The sequence below is a fragment of the Triticum aestivum genome, chromosome 2A, assembly GCF_018294505.1.
Source record: "Triticum aestivum cultivar Chinese Spring chromosome 2A, IWGSC CS RefSeq v2.1, whole genome shotgun sequence".
Taxonomy (NCBI): Eukaryota; Viridiplantae; Streptophyta; class Magnoliopsida; order Poales; family Poaceae; genus Triticum; species Triticum aestivum.
Window position 1 is genome coordinate 763,857,788 of NC_057797.1, and position 24,611 is coordinate 763,882,398.

At 42.2% G+C, this 24,611-nt stretch overlaps 1 protein-coding gene across 2 annotated transcripts; it reads left to right on the forward strand.

Moving 5' to 3' along the window:
* The first annotated feature begins 989 nt into the window (after nucleotides 1-989).
* On the forward strand, nucleotides 990-20,553 carry LOC123191023 (sacsin). Of its 2 annotated transcripts, XM_044603777.1 has the most exons (13): nucleotides 990-1,431; nucleotides 2,122-2,851; nucleotides 3,568-9,557; nucleotides 9,781-11,267; nucleotides 11,447-11,710; nucleotides 12,235-12,452; nucleotides 13,536-13,807; nucleotides 13,969-16,981; nucleotides 17,055-17,187; nucleotides 18,016-18,536; nucleotides 18,644-19,555; nucleotides 19,640-19,813; nucleotides 20,131-20,553. In XM_044603777.1, the coding sequence occupies exons 1-13, from the start codon at nucleotides 1,094-1,096 to the stop codon at nucleotides 20,326-20,328; spliced, it is 14,250 nt and encodes a 4,749-aa protein (XP_044459712.1). In that variant the 5' UTR covers nucleotides 990-1,093; the 3' UTR covers nucleotides 20,329-20,553. The 2 variants fall into 2 exon arrangements, with proteins under 2 accessions (XP_044459712.1, XP_044459713.1); XM_044603778.1 differs by lacking the exon at nucleotides 990-1,431 and having other exon boundaries at nucleotides 2,535-2,851; nucleotides 3,617-9,557.
* Nucleotides 20,554-24,611: the final 4,058 nt, after the last annotated feature.

Consider the following 24,611-nt stretch of genomic DNA (forward strand, 5'->3'; position numbering starts at 1 on the left):
CAATCATTCATTCATCGCCCCTTTCTTCCCCAGCAACGAGTACCCTAGCAGCAAAAGAAGCCACGGCCAAACCATGAGACCATTGTTGCATGACACTAGGGGTGTCGTCGTTGTGTGGACGAGGGTGGATGATAATGACACACCTAGAGCTTGACCGTGGGGCTGGGGTGCCAACCTTATCACTCACAATATAACCATAAAAAATGTTAGTTTATCATATGAACCATATAATACACATAGGATTAGACTAACCACTACCAGATAATTTTTTTTTTGCATTTTTTGAGGGGGTGCCGGCCACCCTCGCTAGACCCGCCACAGGTGAAGGACGAGGGTTGGCTCTAGGGCTCAGGGAGCTCGCGACCCGTAGGATGAGTTGATGAAATCAACGATGAGCCGCACTCGCGCGCCTCTTGCGCTCCCCTGGCACCACGCCGATCGCAACATTTATACTGCATCAGTGAATAGGAGGACGCCTAAATCGGTCTTTGGATCAGAATCACATTAACGTTTGGGCCAGCCAAAACGCTCGGGGTGGGAGCACTAGAAAAGGTCGCGGGACACGGCGAGATGACAGAACGATCCAGATCGCTGAGTGGGCTACTTGGACGGCGGAGAGTGTCAAAATCGCCGTGGAGGCTCGTAGGTAGTTGAGTCTTGCTGTGTTTAATACTACTAGCTTAGATGTGCAACTCATCAAAGTATTCTCTTCATGTGTTCTTCTTTAATCTCCTCATCACCATTAAAAGAAAACAGATAACGGTCGTTAATGGGCCATGTTAGCCGGGCCAGCTGCTCGCTGCCTACCCATTTCGCCGGCACGCGGGTCCCACTCGTCAGCCAGCAGCAGGATCCCGTCCCCGCAATCCCGTTTCTCGCTTCCCCTCCAAGAAGAAGAAGAAAGCCGGCGACGAGCGAGTCAAGAGTCAAATCTCTCTCCGCGGCACCAACCACCTCCCCCACCCCCCCCTCCCGCCGCATCCCAAATCGGCAGCGACCAAATCCCCCCAGCCCCAGCCCCCGCCCCAAACCCTAGCGCGCCAATGCCCCGCTAGCCAGCCCCCTCCCACCCGACCCGATCGCCGGGGCGGCCATGGATCCGGGCGGGGCGACGCTGCTGGAGGACTTCGGGCAGCGGGTGGACCTGACGCGGCGCATCCGCGAGGTGCTGGCCAACTACCCGGAGGGCACCACCGCGCTGCGGGAGCTCATCCAGAACGCCGACGACGCCGGGGCCTCGCGGGTCCGCCTCTGCCTCGACCGCCGCGCCCACGGGGCCCGCTCGCTGCTCGCCCCGGCCCTCGCGCAGTGGCAGGGCCCCGCCCTGCTCGCCCACAACGACGCCGCCTTCACCGACGACGACTTCGCCAGCATCTCCCGCATCGGCGGCAGCAAGAAGGCCTCCCAGGCCTGGAAGACCGGCCGCTTCGGGTATGTGCGCTCCCTGCCCCCTGTCCCTCTCTCTCTCTCTCCCTCAGTAGTCGCCCCCGCCGAGCTCTGCTCCGAGCTGCCAATTGCAATCTGAGCTTCCCGACTATTGGGATTGAACCAGTGCGTGTTCATTTTCTAGTGGTGCTGTCACCTATGAATGCTGCTGCTGCTGTTTTGTGTTCTGACGCCATGACCGTCTCAATGTGCTCCATGATCGTGATCACTAATGATTGTAAGCGAATGCTTCAAAATGCTTAGTATGGATAATGTCATGCCCCTGCACAAGTTCCTTTGCCATGTGATTAAGTTCAGTTTGGTTGCTGCCCTTGTTACTCATTTTGTTATGTTTGCCTTTCTATCTGAACTGAAGCACAGAGGGATGCAAATGTTTTATTATACTCCCTCCGTTCCTAAATATTTGTCTTTCTAGACATTTCAAATGACTACTACATACGGATGTATGTAGACATATTTTAGAGTGTAGATTCAGTCATTTTGCTCTGTATGTAGTCATTTGTTGAAATGCCTAGAAAGACAAGTATTTAGGAACGGAGGGAGTACATACTAGTTCTAGAAACCAGGGCCATGCTTTTAGTAAGTTGTTATCTAAATCTTCTGAAGCATGTTATTCGATCTGTTTTAGTAATGCTCATGCACCCCCGTAGTAACCCATGGTTTACGTTTCTGCAGCATTGGTTTCAACTCGGTGTACCACTTGACCGACTTGCCATCATTCGTGAGCGGCAAGTATGTTGTCATGTTTGATCCTCAGGGCGCTTACCTTCCAAATGTGTCGGCGGCAAATCCTGGAAAGCGCATAGACTATGTCAGTTCCACGGCACTTACATTGTACAGTGATCAGCTCTCGCCCTATCGTGCATTTGGCTGCGATATGAAAGCGCCATTTCAAGGAACCTTGTTCCGTTTCCCTTTGCGGAATGCTGAGCAAGCATCCTCTAGCCGGCTATCAAGACAAGTGTACACAGAGGATGATATCTTATCTCTTTTCGCTCAACTGTACGAAGAAGCTGTATACAACTTGCTTTTTCTTAAAAATGTCCTCGCACTTGAAATGTATGTGTGGGAACCTGATATGGGTGAGCCAAAAATAGTATACTCTTGCGCCTTACGATCACATGATGACAAATTGTCATGGCATCGCCAAGCTCTAATCAGGTTCTCTGGCACTTCTGCTGAATCTGTTGAGCAGAAGATAGATTCCTTTTCTATGGATTTTGTATCGGAGGCATTCCTGGGGAACAAGTTTGAGAAAAAGAGCCATACCTATTTTATTGTACAGGGAATGGCATCTGCATTAAGTAAAATAGGTATTTTTGCAACTGGTGCTGCCAAGGAATATGATCTTCACCTACTGCCCTGGGCTTCTGTTGCTGCTTGCATCTCCAAAGTGGAGCCTGAGGTAATTCTCGATTCATTTTCAGTTTACCAGCCTAGACTAGCTATGCTCCTGTAGCTATGTAGAAATTGCTTTTTGTTCAGTTTACAAACCATGGACATATTTTTTTCTCTTTGACATGTTTCCTGCTTTTGATTGACTCGTGACCATAATAGTTGTTATCAATGCATGCCTTGTTAATGGAATGGAACTTGTGAATGTGATTGTGTGAACTGTAAAGCTTGTTAGTTTCCATCTGATTTTGCACTTAAACTATTAAGATGGGTGCGTGACCACAACTCATAGAATTGCATGCATTTTTTTGGCCTATTAGCTGTGGCTAATGTAGTGACCATTTCTTTCATTGGTATGCTCTTCGGTAGTTCGGTGGCAACAGCTGGGCCCAAACTGTTGTTATCTGCTGTTGCTTCATTGCAAAAAGTAAATAAAAAGAAATTACATCAACGACAATGCCCTTATGTAAAAGAGTGGTTCTATATAATCTGTAGTTCTTTTTGTTTTATGTTCAGTGATGAAGTCTGCACCTGTACACTTCAATGATGAGACATAGTTCCTAGAACTGCAAATAATTTGTTTGATTTATGTTGCAAAATGAACATCATGTTCTGGCACTGTAGCACATTTTCCTAATGCTTGGCGCATTATTCCAGTATTTTGGTTTTTTGCTTCATAGTGTTTTCCCTGTTTTTACGCTTTATGGCAATTACTGAATTTTACAGGATATTAATCTCAGACAAGGTCATGCATTCTGTTTTCTTCCTTTGCCAGTAAGGACCGGACTATCTGTGCATGTGAATGGTTATTTTGAAGTTTCGTCCAATCGACGTGACATTTGGTATGGAGCTGACATGGACAGGGGTGGTAAGCTCCGTTCTGATTGGAACAGGCTACTGCTGGAAGATGCTGTTGCTCCATTGTTCAGAGAACTGTTGCTGGCGTTGCGGACACTTACAGACTCCACAATACTGTATTATTCTTTATGGCCAACTGGTTTATTTGAGGAACCCTGGAGTATTCTTGTGGAACAAATTTACAAAGTTATCTATACCTCTCCAGTTTTGCATTCAGAGATCAAAGGTGGGACATGGGTATCACCGGCTGAGGCTTTGCTTCATGATGAGGGCTTTTCAAGAAGTAATGATCTTAGTGAAGCTCTTGTATTGTTAGGCATGCCTGTTGTTCGTGTACCAAGTGCAATTGTTGATGTGTTTTCGAAATTCTATATGAAGTCTACGGTAAAACGAGTTGCTCCTGCTGCAGTGAGGCATTTCCTCCAAGATTTTGTAAAGCTTGGTACATTAGGAAAATCTCATAAGCTAATATTACTGGAATATTGCCTTAGTGATCTGGACAGTGCTGATATTGGTAAATGCATGAATGGCCTCCCACTGATTCCACTAGCAAATAAGCAGTATGGGATTTTTTCTGAGATTTCACAAGAGAGCACCTACTATGTCTGTGATAAGACAGAATATGACCTCCTTTCTGCAGTTGGTGACAGAATAATTGACCGAAGCATTCCCCCTGTATTACTAGACAAGCTGTATCAGATAGCCAATAACTCTCAGGTGAATATTTCACCCATTGATGGTCCAATCTTTCTTCAATTCTTCCCCAGGCTATTTCCTCCTGGATGGAAGTGTAAAAGCCGAGTTCCTTGGGATCCATCATCGGGTGTGTCATCTCCTACGGCAGATTGGTTTAAACTTTTTTGGCACTATATTGGGGAACATTCTTATGACCTTGATTTGTTTAGTGACTGGCCTATACTGCCTTGTACTTCTGGACACCTTTACAGAGCATCTACAGCATCAAAGTTAATTGAAACAGAGTCACTATCTAGTTTGATGAAGGAACTTTTGGCCAAGTTAGGTTGCAAGATATTAGACACCAAGTATTTACGTGTGTATCAACAGCTTTCTCATTATGTATATGATGGTGATGCAACTGGAGTTCTTAATTCAATCTTTGGGATTGCCTCGCTGGAGGGAGTCGATGTGCATGCACTGTTTCAACGCATCAAGCCTGGTGAGAAAATTGAGCTGTACCAGTTTCTTCTAGATCCGAAATGGTACATAGGAGTCTGCCTTTCTGACATGAACATAAAGCTATGCAAAAAGTTGCCCATCTTCAGAGTATTTGATGGAGGATCTCACAGTTCTTATGGCTTCTCAGATTTGTCCAGTTCAAAAAAGTATCTGCCACCTCTTGGTGTTCCTGAACACCTACTCAAGTCTGATTTTGTGTTTTGTATATCCCCAAGCAACGAAGATATCATAATGAGGTATTATGGTGTTGAACGTATGCCGAAATCAGTCTTCTACCAGAGGTATGTTTTGAACAAGTTAGATGAGTTGCAAGCAGAGGTTCGTGATAAAGTTATACTAGCCATCTTGCAAGATCTGCCCCAGCTGTCCTTGGAAGATCCAAGGTTCAAGGAAGGCTTGAAAGTCCTTAGATTTGTGCCGACCATTAATGGGACCTTGAAAAGTCCTCAGTCTCTTTATGATCCTCGAGTGGAAGAACTCTATGCTCTTCTCCAGGAATCAGACTGCTTTCCCAATGGTTTATTTCAAAACCCAGATGTTCTTGATATGTTACTCTGCTTGGGGCTTAGAACTTCTGTTTCTACTGACACTATTATAGAAAGTGCTCGGCAAATTGATTCATTCGTGCGCAAAGATCAAGAGAAGGCTCATTCAAGGGGTAAATTGCTTCTTTCATATCTTGAAATTCATGCTCACAAATGGAGTGTAAACAAGGCATTTGATGCCCGGAAGAAGGTGAATAATATGTTTGCGAAAGTCACTACTGCACTGAGGCCTCGTGATACGTCTTGGGAATTTGATCTCGAGAAGTTCTGGAGTGATTTGAGAATGATTTGTTGGTGTCCTGTGTTGGTCACTGCACCAAGCCCAGCCCTGCCATGGCCTTCAGTATCATCGATGATCGCTCCACCTAAGCAAGTAAGGCTGCAGGAAGATATGTGGATTGTTTCTGCTAGCTCACGTATACTTGATGGCGAATGTACTTCCTCAGCTTTGTCTTACAGCTTAGGTTGGTCATCTCCTCCTTCTGGAAGTGTAATCGCTGCTCAGTTGCTTGAGCTGGGTAAGAACAATGAAATTGTGACTGATCAAGTCCTTCGGCAAGAGTTAGCGTTGGTGATGCCTAAGATTTATTCATTACTGACTAATTTGATTGGTTCTGATGAAATGGATATTGTCAAAGTGGTTCTAGAGGGCTGCAGATGGATTTGGGTGGGCGACGGATTTGCAAAAGTTGATGAAGTTGTTCTAAGTGGCCACCTTCACCTTGCGCCTTACATTCGTGTCATTCCAATTGATTTAGCAGTTTTCAAGGACTTGTTCTTGGATCTTGGCATAAAGGAGCACCTCGACCCTGTGGATTACGCTAGTATTCTGACCAGAATGGCCATGAGGAAAGCCATGGCTTCGCTTGAAGCTGAAGAACTAAGGACAGCTGTGTTAGTGGTGCAGCATCTAGCTGAGTTCCGGTTTCAGGATCAGCAAACACAGATATATTTACCTGATTCTTCAGCTAGGCTCTGCCTATCTTCGGAACTCGTATTTAATGATGCTCCTTGGCTTCTTGACTCTGGTCATGACATCATTGGTGATGCATCCAGCATTGCTTTCAGCCCACAGAAGTATGTTCACAATTTTGTGCATGGTAATATTTCCAATGACGTGGCAGAAAGGCTAGGTGTTCGCTCCCTTCGCCGTCTCTTGCTTGCTGAGAGTTCCGATTCGATGAATTTGAGTTTATCAGGGGTTGCTGAGGCTTTTGGACAACATGAAGATTTGACTACAAGGCTCAAGCATATTGTTGAGATGTATGCAGATGGTCCTGGGATTCTCTTTGAGCTGGTACAGAATGCAGAAGATGCTAAAGCTTCTGAGGTTGTGTTTCTTTTGGATAAGACCCAGTATGGTACTTCATCCATCCTTTCACCTGAAATGGCTGAATGGCAGGGGCCTGCTCTCTACTGCTTTAATGACTCAGTTTTTAGTCCACAAGACCTTTATTCCATCTCACGAATTGGTCAAGACAGCAAACTTGAGAAACCTTTTGCAATAGGAAGGTTTGGTCTTGGCTTCAATTGTGTCTATCACTTCACAGACATGCCTGGATTTGTTTCTGGTGAGAATATTGTCATGTTTGATCCACATGCCCGTTATTTACCAGGAATATCTCCTTCTCATCCAGGTTTAAGGATAAAGTTTGTAGGACGGAAGATCTTAGAACAGTTCCCTGATCAGTTCACACCATTCTTACACTTTGGTTGCAACCTGCAACAGCCATTTCCAGGTACACTTTTCCGGTTTCCTCTTAGGAATGAAGCTGCTGCTTCTAGAAGTCAAATAAAGCGCGAACAATATGCAACCCAAGATGTGGAGATGCTTTTCTCTTCATTCTCTGAAGTTGTATCCGAGGCTCTACTTTTTCTCCGCAACGTTAAAAAGGTAACTCTGTATGTCAAGGAGCATGACTCCCAGGAGATGCAACTTGTTCATCGTGCTTTGAAGCAGAACAGTTCCGAGGTCTCCAAAGAACCACATGCACTTAATACGATGCTTGCATTTGTACATGGAAATCAATCATCAGGAATGGATAGGAATACTTTTTTCAATAGGTTGAATAAGACAAAAGACAGTGATTTACCCTGGAGTTGTCAAAAAGTTGCTATTCTTGAGCAAAGCCCTACTGTCCACTTGATGCATTCATGGATCTTAACCGAGTGTATAGGCGGGGGTCATGCTAGAAAGTTGTCAACTGCTTCTGATAGTAAATCTCATTTCTTTGTTCCCTGGGCATCAGTAGCTGCATATCTGCATTCTGTGAGTGTTGACGATACCAAAGAACTGTCTGGTGAAGCTGAAGTTAACTGTGATGATTCTGTTCCTAAGCATCTAGCTCTCCAATCTTCTCAGAGCAGGAATTTGTTTGAGGGTCGGGCCTTTTGTTTTCTTCCTCTACCAATCAACACTAGCATACCAGTGCACGTAAATGCTTATTTTGAACTATCTTCAAATCGAAGGGATATCTGGATTGGAAATGACATGGCCGGGGGAGGAAGAGTGCGATCAGAATGGAATCTTGCACTGCTGGAAGATGTGGCTGCTCCTGCTTACGGCCACCTCCTTGCAGCCATGGCAGAAGAACTTGGTCCCTCTGATCTGTTTCTCTCATTTTGGCCTACTGCTGTAGGTGCAGAGCCATGGTCTTCCATGGTGAGGAAGCTTTATGTATCAATCGCGGAACTTGGACTTAATGTTTTGTATACGAAAGCTCGAGGTGGCCATTGGGTGTCAACAAGGCAAGCTATTTTTCCTGATTTCAGTTTCTCAAAGGCAGCCGAGCTGGCAGAAGTTCTCTCGCAAGCTGGTTTGCCTTTGGTATCTGTATCCAAGCTGATAGTAGACAGTTTCATAAATGCATATCCATCAGTTCATCTCCTGAATCCTCATTTGCTAAGGAACTTGTTGATCCGACGGAAGCGTGGGTTCAAAAGCAGAGAAGAGGCCATACTTGTTCTGGAGTATTGCTTGAGTGATATCGATGATCCTTCCCTTTCTGATAAATTGCACGGATTGGCTCTTCTTCCTTTGGCAAATGGATCATTCACAACATTCAATAACCGAGGGGAGGGTGAAAGAGTATTCTTTGCTTCAGAAATGGAATTTGACTTTCTTAAGGATTCAGTACCACATCTTGTTATTGATAACTCTTTACCAGATAGCGTTTTGAAGAAGTTGTTTGACATAGCTTCTTCTGCACGGTCAAACATGTACTTATTTACGTGCAATTTCCTTCTTGAGCTGTTGCCCAGGATTTTGCCACCTGAATGGCAGCATGCTAAGCAGTTATCTTGGTTTCCTGAACAGCAAGGCCAGCCAAGCGTGGAATGGATGATATCACTTTGGAATTTCTTGCGTCATTCATGTGAAGATCTTTCAATATTTGCAAAATGGCCTATACTACCACTTGTAGATGGCAAGCTTATGCAACTTGGCAGTGCTTCAAATGTAATAAGAGATGATGGTTGGAGTGAAAATATGCACTCATTGCTTCAGAAACTGGGCTGTTTCTTTCTGAGACCTGATATGCAGATAGAGCACCCCCAGTTAGCTAATTTTGTTCAGGAATCCACTGCAGCTGGTGTTCTGAATGCTGTGCATTCTGTTGCTTCTAATGTCCAGGATATTAAGGAACTTTTCAAGAGTACTTCATTGGCAGAAACACATGAGCTCCGTAGTTATATTTTCCAGTCAAAGTGGTTTTCAGGGAATCAGATAAACATTTCACATATGAATACAATCAGGAACCTCCCCATATTTGAATCTTATAAATCTAGGGAGCTTGTTAGTTTGGCAAACCCTAGAAAATGGCTTAAACCCGACGGTGTACATGAGGATCTGTTGAATGGAAGCTTTATAAGAACTGAATCTGAAAAGGAAAAGTCGATTTTAGTATCATACTTTGATATCAGGGAACCTGAAAAGGCTGAATTTTACAAGGATCATGTGCTTCCTCGGATGTCAGAGTTTCTGTCACAGCCAGCTGTTGTTTCAGCAATTGTTCGTGATGTGAAGCTGTTGATAGAAGACAATAGTTCTGTGAGAGCAGCGTTGTCTGAAACCCCTTTTGTGTTAGCAGCTAGTGGAGCATGGCTACATCCTTCTAGGTATCTCTCTCTCTCTCTCTCTCTCTCTCTCTCTCTCTCTCTCTGATATTTGTGAATGTGTATTTGGGTTGGTAAACCTTATCTTCTTGACTTGTATGCTCCAGCAGCTTTTATTAGCATTTGCACTAGGATGAGGTTTCAATGACTTAAATATTGATGTTCATCTTTTCTTTTGTCCTTTGCTCTCTAGACTTCAGTATGAATAACACCTATTTTTCTTCAGGCTTTATGATCCTCGTGTGCCAGAGTTTCGTAAGTTGCTGCACAAAGAAACCTTCTTTCCTTCAGAAAAGTTCATGGCAACTGAAATAATTGAACTGTTGGCAAGTTTTGGACTGAAAAGAAAAATGGGTTTTAGTGCTTTGCTTGACATTGCAAGGTCAGTTTCACTGGTGCACAATTCGGGACAAGATGATGATGCATGTGCGCATGGGCAAATACTACTTACCTGTCTAAATGTTCTTGAATCAAAGATGTCAAACATGGAGGACAAGGACACTTTCCATGAGGAAGTTGATCTCGAAGCTTCTAAAACTGATGAAAATTTGGAAGCAGTAAATGAAGTGGGTAGTTGTGACCCAGACCCAACTATTATGTCTTTATTCTCAAACTTTGATCTTGACCTACCAGAGCATGAGTTTTGGTCAGAGCTGAAAAATATTTCTTGGTGTCCTGTCCATGTTGCACCACTTATTAAAGGTCTTCCATGGCTCGAATCAGAAGATCATGTAGCACCTCCAGTCATTACAAGGCCGAGGTCACAAATGTGGCTTGCTTCATCAAAAATGCGGATACTGAATTCCGATTCTTGTTCCATGTACCTGCAAAGAAAACTCGGTTGGTTAGACCCACCAAATGTGAATGTTTTATTGTCCCAGTTAGTTGAGCTTTCCAAGTCTTATGATGAACTCAAGATGTTTTCTGAAGACACATCCATCGATGCTGTCCTACAAAAGGAGATCAAACTAATCTACTCGGAATTGCAAGATATCGTTGACAGTGGCGATGCCCACATTCTGAAAGAGAATCTGGATGGGATTTCATGGGTCTATATAGGGGACAGGTTTGTGCCTCCACATGCACTTGCATTTGAATCGCCTGTAAAGTATCATCCTTATCTTTATGCAGTTCCGTCTGAACTGTCAGAATTTAAAAAGTTACTCTTCAAGTTGGGTGTGAGGCAGACATTTGATGCAACAGATTATCTCAATGTACTTAGTCGCTTACAAGGTGATGCCAAAGGAGAGCAATTGTCTGCAGAACAACTGAGTTTTGTTCATTGTGTTTTGGAAGCATTTGTGGATTGTTATCCTGACAGTCAAGCAGCTGATGCTTTACTGAATTCATTGGTGATTCCAGATTCATTTGGTGTCCTGACACCTTCGAGAAACCTTCTCTATAATGATGCACCCTGGATGGATACTGATCCCACTTCAAAGCATTTTGTGCATCATAGTATTGGTAATGATCTGGCCAATAGACTAGGGGTACGATCTCTTCGCGGATCTTCGTTATTGGATGATGAGCTAATGAGGGATTTGCCATGCATGGAATATGCTAAGATAAGTGAGTTGCTAGCTCTGTATGGTGAGAGTGACTTCCTTCTGTTTGATCTCATAGAGCTAGCTGACTCTTGCAATGCAAAAAAAGTGCACCTGATCTATGATAAAAGAGATCATCCGAAGCAGTCTCTATTGCAGCAAAATCTGGGTATGCTAGAGACCATCTCTCTACAATTATTTCAATCGCACTCTTCTTTATTCCTATAAACAGTCTGCTATCAGTAGTTATTATTCTGTTTGTCTCCTTTATCCTATGACTGCAAAGTTGATACCTAATATTTGACCCATTTAATGTGATGAATTTTTTGTTCCAAAAAATATCTTTAGGTGACCTCCAGGGTTCTTCATTGACAGTGGTCTTTGAAGGAACCATGATAAGCCGAGAAGAAGTTTGCAGCCTCCAACTTCCTCCTCCTTGGAAACTAAGGGGAAACATCCTTAACTACGGGTTGGGACTTCTTAGCAGCTATTTTGTATGTGATGCCTTGACTATTCTTTCTGCTGGCTATTTCTACGTTTTTGATCCGTTGGGCTTGACTGGTGGTGCAACTTCCACTGCAACCTCGTCTGCCAGATTCTTCTCTTTGATAGGTACAGTTGTTACTTCAGTTACATTCGCTGAATTCATTTATAGAATAATTTTCATGTTCTAGTCGGTTATGACTTGTTAGAGCATGCTCAAATGCCAAAGTAGGCTCTGAGCCAAGGGCTGAAAGAAATATGTTTCAGCATCTACACCAATTTCTTTCGGGCAGACAGGCCTGTTGAGGGCCAACACTTAATAACCTCATTTATCTGCTACTCCCTCCGTCACATAATATAAGAGCGTTTTTGACACTACACTACTGTAAAAAAACGCTCTTATGGAGTAAATGTTATTTTGGACCCATGTTGAAGCATGTACTATTCCATGTATGCTAGATTTTTTATGAGTATTTAGATTTTTTTATGAGGAATTGGACACTTTATTTATGCTATGGTTCATTAATTGAACTACTGGGTCACTGTTTTGCCAATTTTATGCATACGTGAATTCCAGTATTAGTTTATTGTTGTAGTATCAGCTCATGTTTTTTATACTTTGAATGAAGCCCTTAACGCTACTGGCTTTTCAGGAAATGACTTGGTTGAGAGATTTCGTGACCAGTTCCTCCCAATGCGTGTTACACAGGAGGCTTCATTGTCTTCTGCAAACTCTACGGTTATTCGGATGCCTTTATCTTCAAAATGTCTGAAAGAACTTGAAGCAGGTTGCGACAGAGTAAAGCAGATTTTTGATAGATTTACGCAGAATCCATCCAGTACTCTCCTGTCCCTGAAGTCAGTCATTCAGGTAAGGGTTATTTGTTGATGCTTTCACACTGAAGTAGTAAATCATAATACTTTCTGTACATTCAGTTTAGTCTTTCTGCTGCAAAGTGTTACGGCTTGTGTGTTTCTTCACTCATAATTTGTTACTCTGCTACTGAATTTCATATCCTGTGACCACATTGATGTATTTTAAACTGCAAAGAAGACACTTTCATTTGCATCTGAATTTCATTTCCAGTGATCACATTGATGTTGTACTTTAAACTGCAAATGACGTATTTAGCTCAAGTACGCCCCTAGATTATATTTCAAACTGAACATGTTAGCTCTTCCTTTATCTTATCTTACCCTATTGTTGTTTTGTAGTATTCTTCTTCTATTATTTTTAATGTTCTTGATTATCCAGGACCACAATTCTATTTTAATTTAACTGGTTGAGCATGTATTGAAGAGAAACTGGATATTACTGAGTAATTCTTTCTCTTGTTGCATATCTTTAGTTGTAGCAGGATAATAATATGCTGAAAAATGAAAACTGACCACATTACCTTAGCAATACGATTTCCTTTGACTTGCCTAAATGCTTTGTTTTCTTAAAAGATATTCAGTATGCGCAATTGCTTTTTAGTTTAGTAGATTTGTTTAGTGTTTAATGTGAACATGTTATAGAACTGTATCAGATGGTGATATTTCTTATGAAAACACCAAATGTATATATTATGGCAGAATGCCAGAGAACTTCCAATCTTTGTTGGTCTTTTGGATGTAGACTTTTTTTTACCTGTTGGATGTAGACTAATTGATCAAATAGTATTTGATACAGTTACTTTTTGTATAACTTTGTATAAGGACAGTAATTATTTTATAGCCATCCTGTACTGTATTTTAATCGATAGTACTCAAAACTGAAACAGTTCTGCTGCACCTACTTGATAGTGATTTCAATATCGAGTGCTGGCTGTACTAAACCATAGTTACAATAGAGTACATGCCATCTATTCAGACATAGTAATGATAAAGCCCTAGTGGATGATTTGACAGCATGATTTATAGAATTAAAACATGATCTGCATTTATTAAGTGATGTCAATGTGTTTTGAATCAGGTATCTTTATCAACATGGGAGGATGCAGCCTCTCAGCCAACCCTGAACTATTCCGTGCTTGTTGACCCATCAGTAGCTACTTTGAGGAACCCATTTTCAGAAAAGAAATGGAGAAAGTTTCAAATATCCAGAATATTTGCAAGTACAAGTGCAGCAATCAAAATGCAAGCTATAGATGTGCATGTGATTGAGAGTGGCTGCAGTTATATTGACAAATGGTTTGTTGCCCTCTGCCTTGGGTCAGGGCAAACAAGGAATATGGCTCTTGACAGGTTTGTCTCTTTCAGATCATACTGTAGTTGAGAACCTTTTATACACTAAAATGCCACTCACTTTACCTACTGACTAATTCCCAAGATTCTTCTATGGATGTTATTAAATGTCTATGCTAATGTAAACATCTTTGGCGTACATTGATTTATTTCTGTTTCAGACGGTATCTTCCCTACAACTTAACTCCTGTTGCTGGAGTAGCAGCTCACATAGCTCGAAACGGAGTACCAACCAATATAAATGCATCCAGTTGTATATTATCTCCTTTGCCGCTATCTGGGTCAATAAGCATGCCAGTCACGACTCTAGGTCATTTCCTTGTGAGGCATGATGGTGGACGCTACATTTTTGGCAGCACACATGATAAATCTTTACGGGAAATGGACAGAAACAAATTGGTTGAAGCATGGAATGAGGAACTTATGCTATGTGTGCGTGATTCATATGTTGAGATGGTCCTAGAATTTCAAAAGCTTAGGAAAGACCCTCTATCTTCTGCTATTGAATCACGGTGTGCACACTCTGTGAGTATCATTTTACAGGCTTATGGTGATAGGGTATACTCTTTTTGGCCAAGATCGAAACAACCTACAGCTTCACTCACTGGGCAAGGTTCTACCGTAGACAATTTGAATTCACCAAGAACATCTAAAGCAGATTGGCAGTCCTTGATAGAGCAAGTGATAAGACCATTCTATTTACGGTTGGCTGATCTTCCCGTTTGGCAACTTTACCGGGGAAATCTTGTTAAAGTGGGTGAGGGTATGTTCTTATCCCACTCAGGGAGCGGAGATGATGATAACCTACCATCTGCTACTGTCTGTAGTTTCATTAAAGAGCACTATCCTGTTTTTTCTGTTCCATGGGAGTTGGTTAGTGAAATCCAAGCAGTTGGAGTTACTGTAAGAGAGATCAGGCCCAAGATGGTTAGAAATCTACTAAAAGAGTCTTCATCCATTTTACTTCGATCTGTTGAAACATATATAGATGTTCTTGAATATTGCTTCTCCGATATGGACCCATACCGGTTTACAGATCTACATATACCTGATCAGTCACAACTTAACAGTCAACTTGTTCAACCAGTGAATGCTTCCACATCACAATTTATGCCATCTTCAAGCAGTTCTTCATCTTACCATACAAGTACACAGAGGCCGGGTACTTCTGGGGGCGACGCACTTGAAATTATGACATACTTCGGGAAGGCCCTATATGACTTCGGTCGGGGGGTTGTCGAGGATATCAGCAAGACCAGTGGCCCAGCATCCCATAGGGCCCAAGCTGCTGAGAATAATGTGTTGTCATCTATCATATCTGAACTCAAGGGTGTCCCATTTCCGACGTCAACAAAATGTCTAACAAGGCTGGGAGCTACCGAACTTTGGATTGCCAATGAGGAGCAGCAAATATTGATGCGCCCCTTGCTAGATCGCTTTATCCATCATCAGTGTTTAGAAAAGCCTTTCTTGGCACTGCTGCTCTCCACTCAGGTTATTCATGTGCCTCTGAAATTGAGGAGTTTTTCTCCTCACTTATTATCAGGCCATTTGAAGCACATATTTGATGAGCGTTGGGTACGTGCAGTTGAGAGGAAGCCACAATGGGTTCCTTGGGACAGTGGTTCTGATTCATCAACCACTGGGCCAACTCCCAAATGGATTAGAAGCTTCTGGAAAATATTTAGCTCCTTGAATGGTGACCTTTCACTTGTGTCTGATTGGCCCTTGATTCCTGCTTTTCTCAACAGGCCAATTCTCTGCTGTGTGAAAGAACGCCATCTAATATTTGTACCTCCAGTGGATGATTCAAACACTCAGATGGTACATGTTAGTGCGGTTGTTGATGATGTAGCTAGTGAGGTTGATACATCTGGTCTAAACGGAGATGACACTGGTGAAGCTGAACAGAAGAGTCCACTTGATACTGCATTCGAGTCAATGAACTCAAAGTTTCCGTGGTTATCTGCTCTGCTTAATCAGTTGAACATACCAATTCTTGATTTGTCTTTCCCAGAGTGTGGTGTCATATGCAATTTGTTTCCTTCACGTGATCGAACTCTTGGGCAGACGATTGCTTCTAAGTTAGTTTCAATAAAAAATGATGCTCATTTACCTTCATCACTTAGTCTATCAAGTGAAGATTGTGATAGACTGTTCATGCTATTTGTCTCAGACTTCAGATTATCTAGCAGCCACCTTTATCAGAGAGAAGAATTGGATGCCTTGAGAGAGCTTCCGATGTATAAAACAGTTACAGGAGCATACACTAGTCTGTCAGGGTCTGATCATTGCATTATTTCCCCCACAGCATTCTTTCACCCCAGTGATTCCCGGTGTTTTTCTAGCTCAGATAATGCAAATTTGTTTCTTCAGGCTTTGGGGGTTGAACAATTAAATGATCAAGAAATACTAGTGAGGTTTGCTTTGCCTGGCTTTGGGAACAAAACAGTTCAAGAGCAGGAAGACATTTTAGCTTACTTGTATGCTAACTGGAAAGATCTGCAACTTAATTCAGCTGTAGTAAATACCTTGAGGGAGACTAATTTTGTGACAAATGCAAATGAGTTTTGTACAGAGCTGTTCAAACCAAAGGAACTGCTTGACCCTTCAGATGCTTTGCTGGCTTCAGTATTTTCTGGGGAGAGAAATAAGTTCCCTGGCGAAAGGTTCATGTCAGATGGTTGGCTTGGTATACTCAGAAAAGTGGGTCTTCGGATATCTACAGAGGCTGATATGATAGTACAGTGTGCTACGAAAATAGAAACAATGGGAAATGATGTGATGTCATCTTTAGAGAAACATGATGACTTTGATGCAGACTTGCCAGACAGAAAAAATGAAATTCCTTTTGAGTTATGGTCATTGGCAGAATCTGTTGTAAATGTGATTTTGGCAAATTTTGCTACTTTGTACGATAGCAGTTTTTGCCAAAAGATTGGAAAAATTGTATTTGTACCTGCAGAAAAAGGCTTTCCAAGTATTGGTGGCAAGAAAGGGGGCAGAAGGGTATTTGCATCTTATAGTGAAGCTATCTTATTAAAGGACTGGCCATTGGCATGGAGTTCTGCTCCAATTCTTGCCAAACAATCAATTATTCCACCTGATTTTTCTTGGGGAGCATTTCAGCTTCGGAGTCCCCCTGCCTTCTCTACAGTTCTAAAGCACTTGCAGGTCAATGTTGTAAAATACTTGCAGTTTAATATTGAAATGATTTCTTCACTTACCTTTTTGTGAAATTAAACAGACTGTTGGGAGAGGCAATGGTGAGGACACACTGGCACACTGGCCATCTTCATCAGGGATAATGACAGTAGAGGATGCCTTTCTCAGGATCTTGCAGTACTTGGAGAAAGTATGGGGAACAATATCGTCTTCAGGTAGCACAAAATACGCAACTAAGCTTTTACCTTACTGTATATGCCATAATTTTTTGCCATTTGTAGTAATATCGTTAGTTCATCACCTTTGTACTCTCTTCAGTTCCAATTACTTGTGGTGAAGTTTGTTCTCTCATTTTTTTACTACAAGACACCTAATGATATACTTGGTGTTGCAACCAGTCCCAATTCTATTCGGTGAGGTTTCATATTTGAGTGCAATCATGCAAATTTTCATGTGGCCCGTAAGGAGGATGAAGCCCTGAAAAGTGAAGACAATATATCCAGATTAAATTGCACTTGAAATGGTCATGCGAGTCTCCTAAATATCTAGATTTGATCTAATAAATTTCCTTTTTCACGTATAACTTTTTGAGGCCAGTAGATGCTCCATATTTCAAAAAGGGTAAAACCTGTGGCGAACTATTCATAATCGGTTGTTCTCTGCATCAACTCAATGTCTTCATTTATTTCAGCCTGGAAACATTTTCTTGCTTGAGTGAGATTTATTTCTTGCTGATATTGTAAATAAATGAACAGTTATTACCATGGTCATGTGTGATTTTGACATTTTGCCAGTGTGCTTATCCATGTTGCTTGATTGCGGTAGTAAGAAGTCATAACTGATAAACCATAAAGCCAATACAGCTACTAATGAACTTACTAAGACATGCCCTTGAGGTTGTATTTATACATATGTACAAGCTTTTGTTTGCTATGGTATATAGAGAACCACAGAAGGGAAGGTGCAGTGAGTTTTTGTTGCTTTTTGAAAAGAGATCCGCTATTACTTTAAACTGATTGTTTTTATTGCTTGATTTTCTTCAGGAAAAACAGAATTGATGGAACTGGCATTTATACCAGTTGCAAATGGTACTCGCTTAATAGAAGCGAAATCACTTTTTGCTCGTCTGACTATCAACATGTCACCTTTTGCTTTTGAACTTCCAAGTCTGTATCTTCCATCTGTTGCCATTCTTAGAGAAATTGGGATGCAGGAAAGCCTTACAAACTCTTATGCAAAGGAGCTTCTTTTAGATATCCAAAAAGCATGTGGTTACCAGCGCCTGAACCCAAACGAACTCCGTGCAGTGATGGAAATCTTGGACTACATGTGTTCAGGAGTCAACCAGCCTATCTCAGACGGATCAGAAGGGCTTTTTGATTCTGTAATACCAGATGATGGCTGCAGGCTTGTCTCAGCTACATCATGTGTGTATATTGACCCATATGGTTCTCATTTGCTGAGTAATATAAATACATCCAGGATAAGATTTGCTCACCCAGATCTTCCTCAGAACATTTGCAAGGCCTTGGGCATAAAAAGACTCTCCGATGTCATTGTAGAGGTATACTTCTCTAACATGATCTGACATTTCTTTGCCAAATAAATGATTTTGCGGAAGCAATCTTAAGTGGTTTCTATTTCAAATTAACTTAAATTTTGCCTTGTCAGGAACTTGATGGGAAAGAAGAGCTTGAGGTTCTGGACAACATTTGCTCAGTTACTCTGGATAGAATAAAAGAGAAACTGCTCAGTAAATCTTTGCATGCTGCATTAAGGGTTGTGATGATCGGTATAACCAATCATTTCCCTTCTTTTGAAGCCCTCAGTATAGTGCAAATAGAAAGTATACTGAAGGATATATCACAGAATCTGCAGTTTGTTGAACATGTCCATACTCGCTTCCTGTTGCTTCCCAATCTCCAAGATGTTACGAGAACAGCTCAGCATCCTTCTCTTCCTGAGTGGTCAAGCAGCGGAAAGCACCGAAGCATTTATTTTGCTGATAAATCCATGGGTCATATTCTAATTGCAGTGCCCCCGAGTTTTTTGACAGTACATGATGTTATTGCAATTGTCGTCAGTCACAGATTAGGGGCACCAGTAATCTTGCCAATTGCTTCGGTATTTGCATGCCCGGATGGTTCAGAGAAAGAAGTGCTTCAAATACTCCATCTTGGCACTGACGTTGGAGTTTCGAAACGCGAAGGAAGGTACGACTGTTCCCTGGGAGCAGAGTTATTGTCACAAGATGCTCGCCAGGTCCAATTCCTTCCCTTGAGACCATTCTACAGCGGAGAGATTGTGGCATGGAAGACAGGAAAAGAGGGGGAAAAGCTCAGGTATGGTAGGGTTCCTGAAGACGTAAGGCCATCAGCTGGCCAAGCACTTTACAGGTTTCCCGTGGAGACAGCCCCCGGCGAGACTCGCATGCTACTCTCCAGTCAGGTTTACTCGTTTAAGAGTGTTTCAACGGCTGACCTCTCTTCTGCACCTTCCCAACCGGATGTTGGTAGAGTGGCAGACGTTGGACAACCGGGCCACTCGTCCGTCAGCTCTAGAACTGAAGGCGCAGACAATACGGTTAGTTTTCGTTTTTTTTTGGGTGCAGTCTCTACTCTTTGGAAGCTGGATTGTTTGCCATAAAATAGTTTTACTGTTTTACAGGCTGCTGGGCTTGAATACGGCAAAGTATCTTCGATGGAGCTGGTTCAAGCAGTCCATGATATGCTTTCAGCTGCAGGGGTAAGGATGGATGCTGAGAAGGAAACACTGCTACAGACTACTCTTTCCTTGCAAGACCAGCTTAAAGAATCTCAAGTGGCTCTCTTGGTGGAGCAGGTTTGTCACTTCTATGTCTTTTATGTTGTCTTAAGAGCAGTTCCTATTGGTAGTATCGGTCAGTCACTTGTCGATTAAGACACATGCTGCGTGCTCATATATCATGTCTTAGGCGATTTTCACCAGGATCTGTACTTCTGTAGATGTTTTCATAGGGGTTTCGATGCACTGACCGGAGAAATTACGTAGTTAGTTGCACAATGTAAGCTACCTAGTTAGCATTGCAGAATCACCACTCTTCTGAATTCTGACTTAAAGCGCTTCTCAAAACATGCTTGCCTATATGACACTGAGTTGTTTATACACTACTAATGTAGGAAAAAGCCGAGTCGGCGGTGAAAGAAGCCGACATTGCCAAGGCGGCATGGTCGTGCCGCGTCTGCCTGAACAACGAGGTCAACATGACCATTGTACCGTGTGGCCACGTCCTGTGCAACAGGTGCTCGAGCTCGGTGTCGCGATGCCCGTTTTGCCGGACCCAGGTGTCCAAAATGATGAAGATATTCAGGCCATGAAGACACCGAGGTGCACCTGCTCGATGCTGTTCGGATCTCGCATTCTTTGCTCGACGAGCGAGCGTGTGTAAATATGAGCGTGCGTAAATATGAGCCACAGCGCATTTTTAGCTTAGTTTAGACTTGCTGCAAAGTCCTTTTTGTCACTTCAACAGTTCAACAGAGGTGCACGAAAGCTTGTAGAAATACGGATGCGAGGTGCCTAACATTTTCAGGTTTTCTTCAGACTCGTTCGTCGTCTAGCTGCTCAAAGCGTTTGATTTCAACCTCCAACTAACTCATGGAAACCTCGTTTTCTTGCTGACGAAATCACGCAGCTCTCACCCCATCGGGTTTATATCAATTTGGCTACAGAAGAGTCCTAGTACCTTATTTCTGGCGCCTAGCCACGCTCGCTGGTCCAAAATATCAGAGCCCAGCCGCCGTACGTGCGTGGGCACAGGGGTAAAAAGGCAAAGCAAAAAAAGCTCCCAAGGAGCAGCGAGAAAAAATCTTGCTCACTAGACACGACGTTTGGTGATCGAGTCGCTCAAGCTTCTCCCACCAGTCGGGGGGCAGAGGCAGAGTAGCAAATCCAATCAAGCGAAGCAGAGCAGCCATGCTCCCGCTTCTCCTCAACACCGTCGCCCCCCTCAGCCGCCCTCGCCAACCCCAGGCCGTCCTCCAGCTCAAGGTCCTCCCACCAGTGTCTCATATGCCGAGCTGCTACCTCCTTCAGCACCACCGGCAGTTCCTCCTCGTCGCCGCGCTCTAGCGAGGAGGGCGCGCGGGGGTCGTCGTGGGCGACGAACTACGATCTATACGAGCTGCTGTGGTGGAGCAACAACATGTCGCGGAACTATTAGTGATTCAATTTGTGGTAAACAGAAAGATTTACATAATGATACTAGCTTGTTATTGGAAAGCAACAACATGCACCGATACGTAGCAACATACTCATCTAGTACAAAGTTGAGTCATCTATTTTGGAACGGAGGGAGTACATCAGAAAATAAATATTAAATGATTCATCCACGCTTAAAGTCCACCCAGACCGTGAATGTATTTTTTGTGTTGATAATGGTATGATTAGTGAGAGTAATGTCGGTTATCAAGTTTATCTCAGAACAATGGTCTCTTGGAGAAACATTATGGAAATGGTTGACCACATTACAAAAAGGGGGAAAAGGTCAAATTTTTGAAGGCTCAAATGTCTTTTGATTTTATTTGAGTCGTAGGAAAACCATACTATAAAGAGCGTCGAGGAGATTGCACAAATTTTGAAAAAGTCCTTGGAATCTCTGATCCCGGAGTAGAGGTTTTCCTTTTTGTATAGGCTGGGTCCCAGGGTCCCCGGCCCCTGGGTCCCCGGGGTTAAGAGTTTCCTTTGGGGTGACTGCAGGTCGACCCTTTAGCTCAGGTCCCCAAGGTGTGCTGGTTGGTAACAACTAGAACGAAGCGAGGAGACATTTATACCCACCCTTCTTATTCCTCCAACCCTAATCTTCTTCTTGAACTTTCTCCACCGCTGCCAAATCCTAAAAGCTTGATTCCTCCACTCAAACTCCACCAAACTTTGAGGATTGAAAGGGAATCACCCGATCTACACTTTGACCAAACCGATTTGTGATCCCCATAGTTGTTCATCACCAAATCTGTCACTCTTGGATACCCAGGACTCCTAGGCGGTAGGAGTCATGCACGGATGCTTCCTTGCGTGTGGTGTGCTCCAGGAAGTTTGTAAAGGTCTAGTGGCCGCCTTCAAGATCAACCGCAAGTGATTTGAGACTCATCCGGGCAGTGACTCAAAAGGAAGAAAAGGATGAGCCACTTGGTGGTGCTTGGGAGCTTTGGCTTTTGCACCTCTTCAACTTAGATTACCACTCCCCAAATAGTGCGAACTTTGGGATACATGCACGTCTCCAACTTGTATGGTTAATTCGTTTTCATACCTTTACTTGTTGTGCTTCCTAGCTAGATTGTTGCTATTGCTTGCCATATAGGTTGTTGTCGCAGTAGATTGCATATCCACACTATCCCTAAAATTGGAAGTTAAGATAAAAGTTTGTAGTCTCCTATTCACCCCCTCTAGTCAACATCTTCGATCCTTTCACATGTTCTTATCTACGATGCCACAAGGGAGGGTAAGCTTGGGAAATCACAGTTCTATTTTTTTTATCACTGCCAAAGGTCATTTCACGAAAGTAAAATAAAAAGGCAATAAAACATTCAAACAAAAAAAATTCAGAGGTTGTTCTAGAATCATCATAGACCCCCCAGGCCCCTTTGTTGTGCACGCCATGCTAATGATATCCGTGATAATCTTGATTCAACCACGTTGCTACGACAACTAACACAAGTGCATCGACCATTTGTGATGGGTCTAATTAGTATGAATTTCTTGAGTCTCAGTGTGTTGCACAGAACAAAATATAAATAAATTTGATCAAAAATAATGAAATGAAGTTGGCTAGATTAATATATTGTTAGGATTGTTGGGTCATCTAGATCACCAGTTTCACCAACAACCATTGTCGGTTTATCACCGAACCGTGTAAGTAGTGAAGGTTTGACAAAGGATCTTAGAATGTCTAGGGTTGGGCCAGGAGGGTCTCTTAACGCCTTCCTATAAGTCACGTTTGACCATGAAAAACAAGTAAATAATTATGTCAATGGTTCAATTTATACTCTAGAAGTTTCTACACATTTACTTTACCTAATCAAACATTACAAAATGCTGTAATATATCTATTAGATCATACCATTTAGAGATCTTACCAAGATATTTAGGGATATTAAAAAAGCACACACAAATACATACATATACAATATGCAATTTATGCAGCTGTAAAACATTGATTCAATAAGCCATGCCTTTTTTGTATTATATTTTTTGTCACAAAAAAGGAGTAAACTAGCATAAAGTTTTTTCTCAAAATAAAATTTAATTTAGCATAGTGTAAGTGTAATTTTTAATAACACACATTACATTTGTATAATAAATAATATTATACTCCCACCGATCCATATTACTTCTCGCTGGTTTAGTGCAAAGTTGTGTTGTTAATATTACATTTGTTGTGTTGTCACGAAAAAGGATCCATATTACATTTTTTTACTAACTTTGGACTAAACCAGCGACAAGTATTATGGACCGGAGGGTGTACTAATATTTAGGGAGCGCTCTTAGGAAAAACCAAAGACTTCAAAATATTTTTTTGTGTTTCTCTGAATTCTTCTTTTGCTCTAGAAAATATTTTGAAATGACTAAAAAGAATTTCTCTCGCTTCTCTTCCGTTTCTTTTATTTGCTTCTTTTGATTCTTCTTCTTTGTTTCTTTTTTCTTTGTCTCTTATTGAGTCTTGTTTAAAAGGAGAAGATAACAAAAAGAATTCCAGTTGGCTCTTATGTGCTTTATCTGAACTGATAAGAAGATCCAAAATTATATATATGTCTTCTCCCTTGCGTACAGTTATTTGCGGATTTCAGCTTAGTCCACAACGACGCTTGCACTATGTTATTTATTTTCCACATCATTTGATCATGTAAGTGAAAGGCAATAATGACGATAATTTGGTGAAGTGGTCGTGGTAAAGAAAGTTGGTATGAGCTCAGCTTGTTTTTATTTTGTACAAACATTTGTCCTAGTGATTTAGTTATAGCCAAGGTTGGAAAAAATGCTAGGCGTAAATGAGACGGTTGGCCATAAGTGTGGCCTAGACAGCTATGCAGTTTTGACTACCAGGGCATATTTTGTGAATTATATGTTCAAAGGAATGCATTCTTTTAATATGTAATGAGTAAACTATATCAGTTGGAATATGGCCCATTTCACCCATCAATGCAATATGGCATGATTTTTTGTTGGAATGAATAATTCCAAGCTTGTACTGCCTGGACTACTGCTTATGTCCTAGGCGAGGCATTTGGCCATCGCCTAGCGACTAAGCATGCCTAAGCGCCTCCTAGGGACTGCCTTTTCCAACAGAGGTTATAGCACAATAAGGATAAACTTGTGTATGATGATAAGTAGTGGTTGTGTTTTCTTATGCCGGTCTTAATTAGCTAGGAGTGCATAATATGTTATCTTGAATGTCAACATGAGTTAAATTGGTCATAATGTAGTATGTTAGAGTGGTATCCTCCTCTGAAGAATTCAAGTGGCCTGCCTGGTACATGTTCATGCATGTAACTGATTCAAATACAATCTCGCCTCGATGAAGTTTAAGTTCAGCGTGTCTATATTCTCCTCATGCTACTATTTAATGTTGATTATTCAAAATGCATGATTATGACCATTGTCG

What these genes read in the sequence shown, in the direction of transcription:
- LOC123191023 (XM_044603777.1), top strand. Translation starts at nt 1,094, where the DNA reads ATGGATCCGGGCGGGGCGACGCTGCTGGAGGACTTCGGGCAGCGGGTG. An exon ending in CCCTGAAGTCAGTCATTCAG is followed by an intron (nt 12,453 to 13,535) that starts GTAAGGGTTATT and finishes GTTTTGAATCAG; the next exon opens with GTATCTTTATCAACATGGGA. An exon ending in TCTCCGATGTCATTGTAGAG is followed by an intron (nt 18,537 to 18,643) that starts GTATACTTCTCT and finishes TTGCCTTGTCAG; the next exon opens with GAACTTGATGGGAAAGAAGA.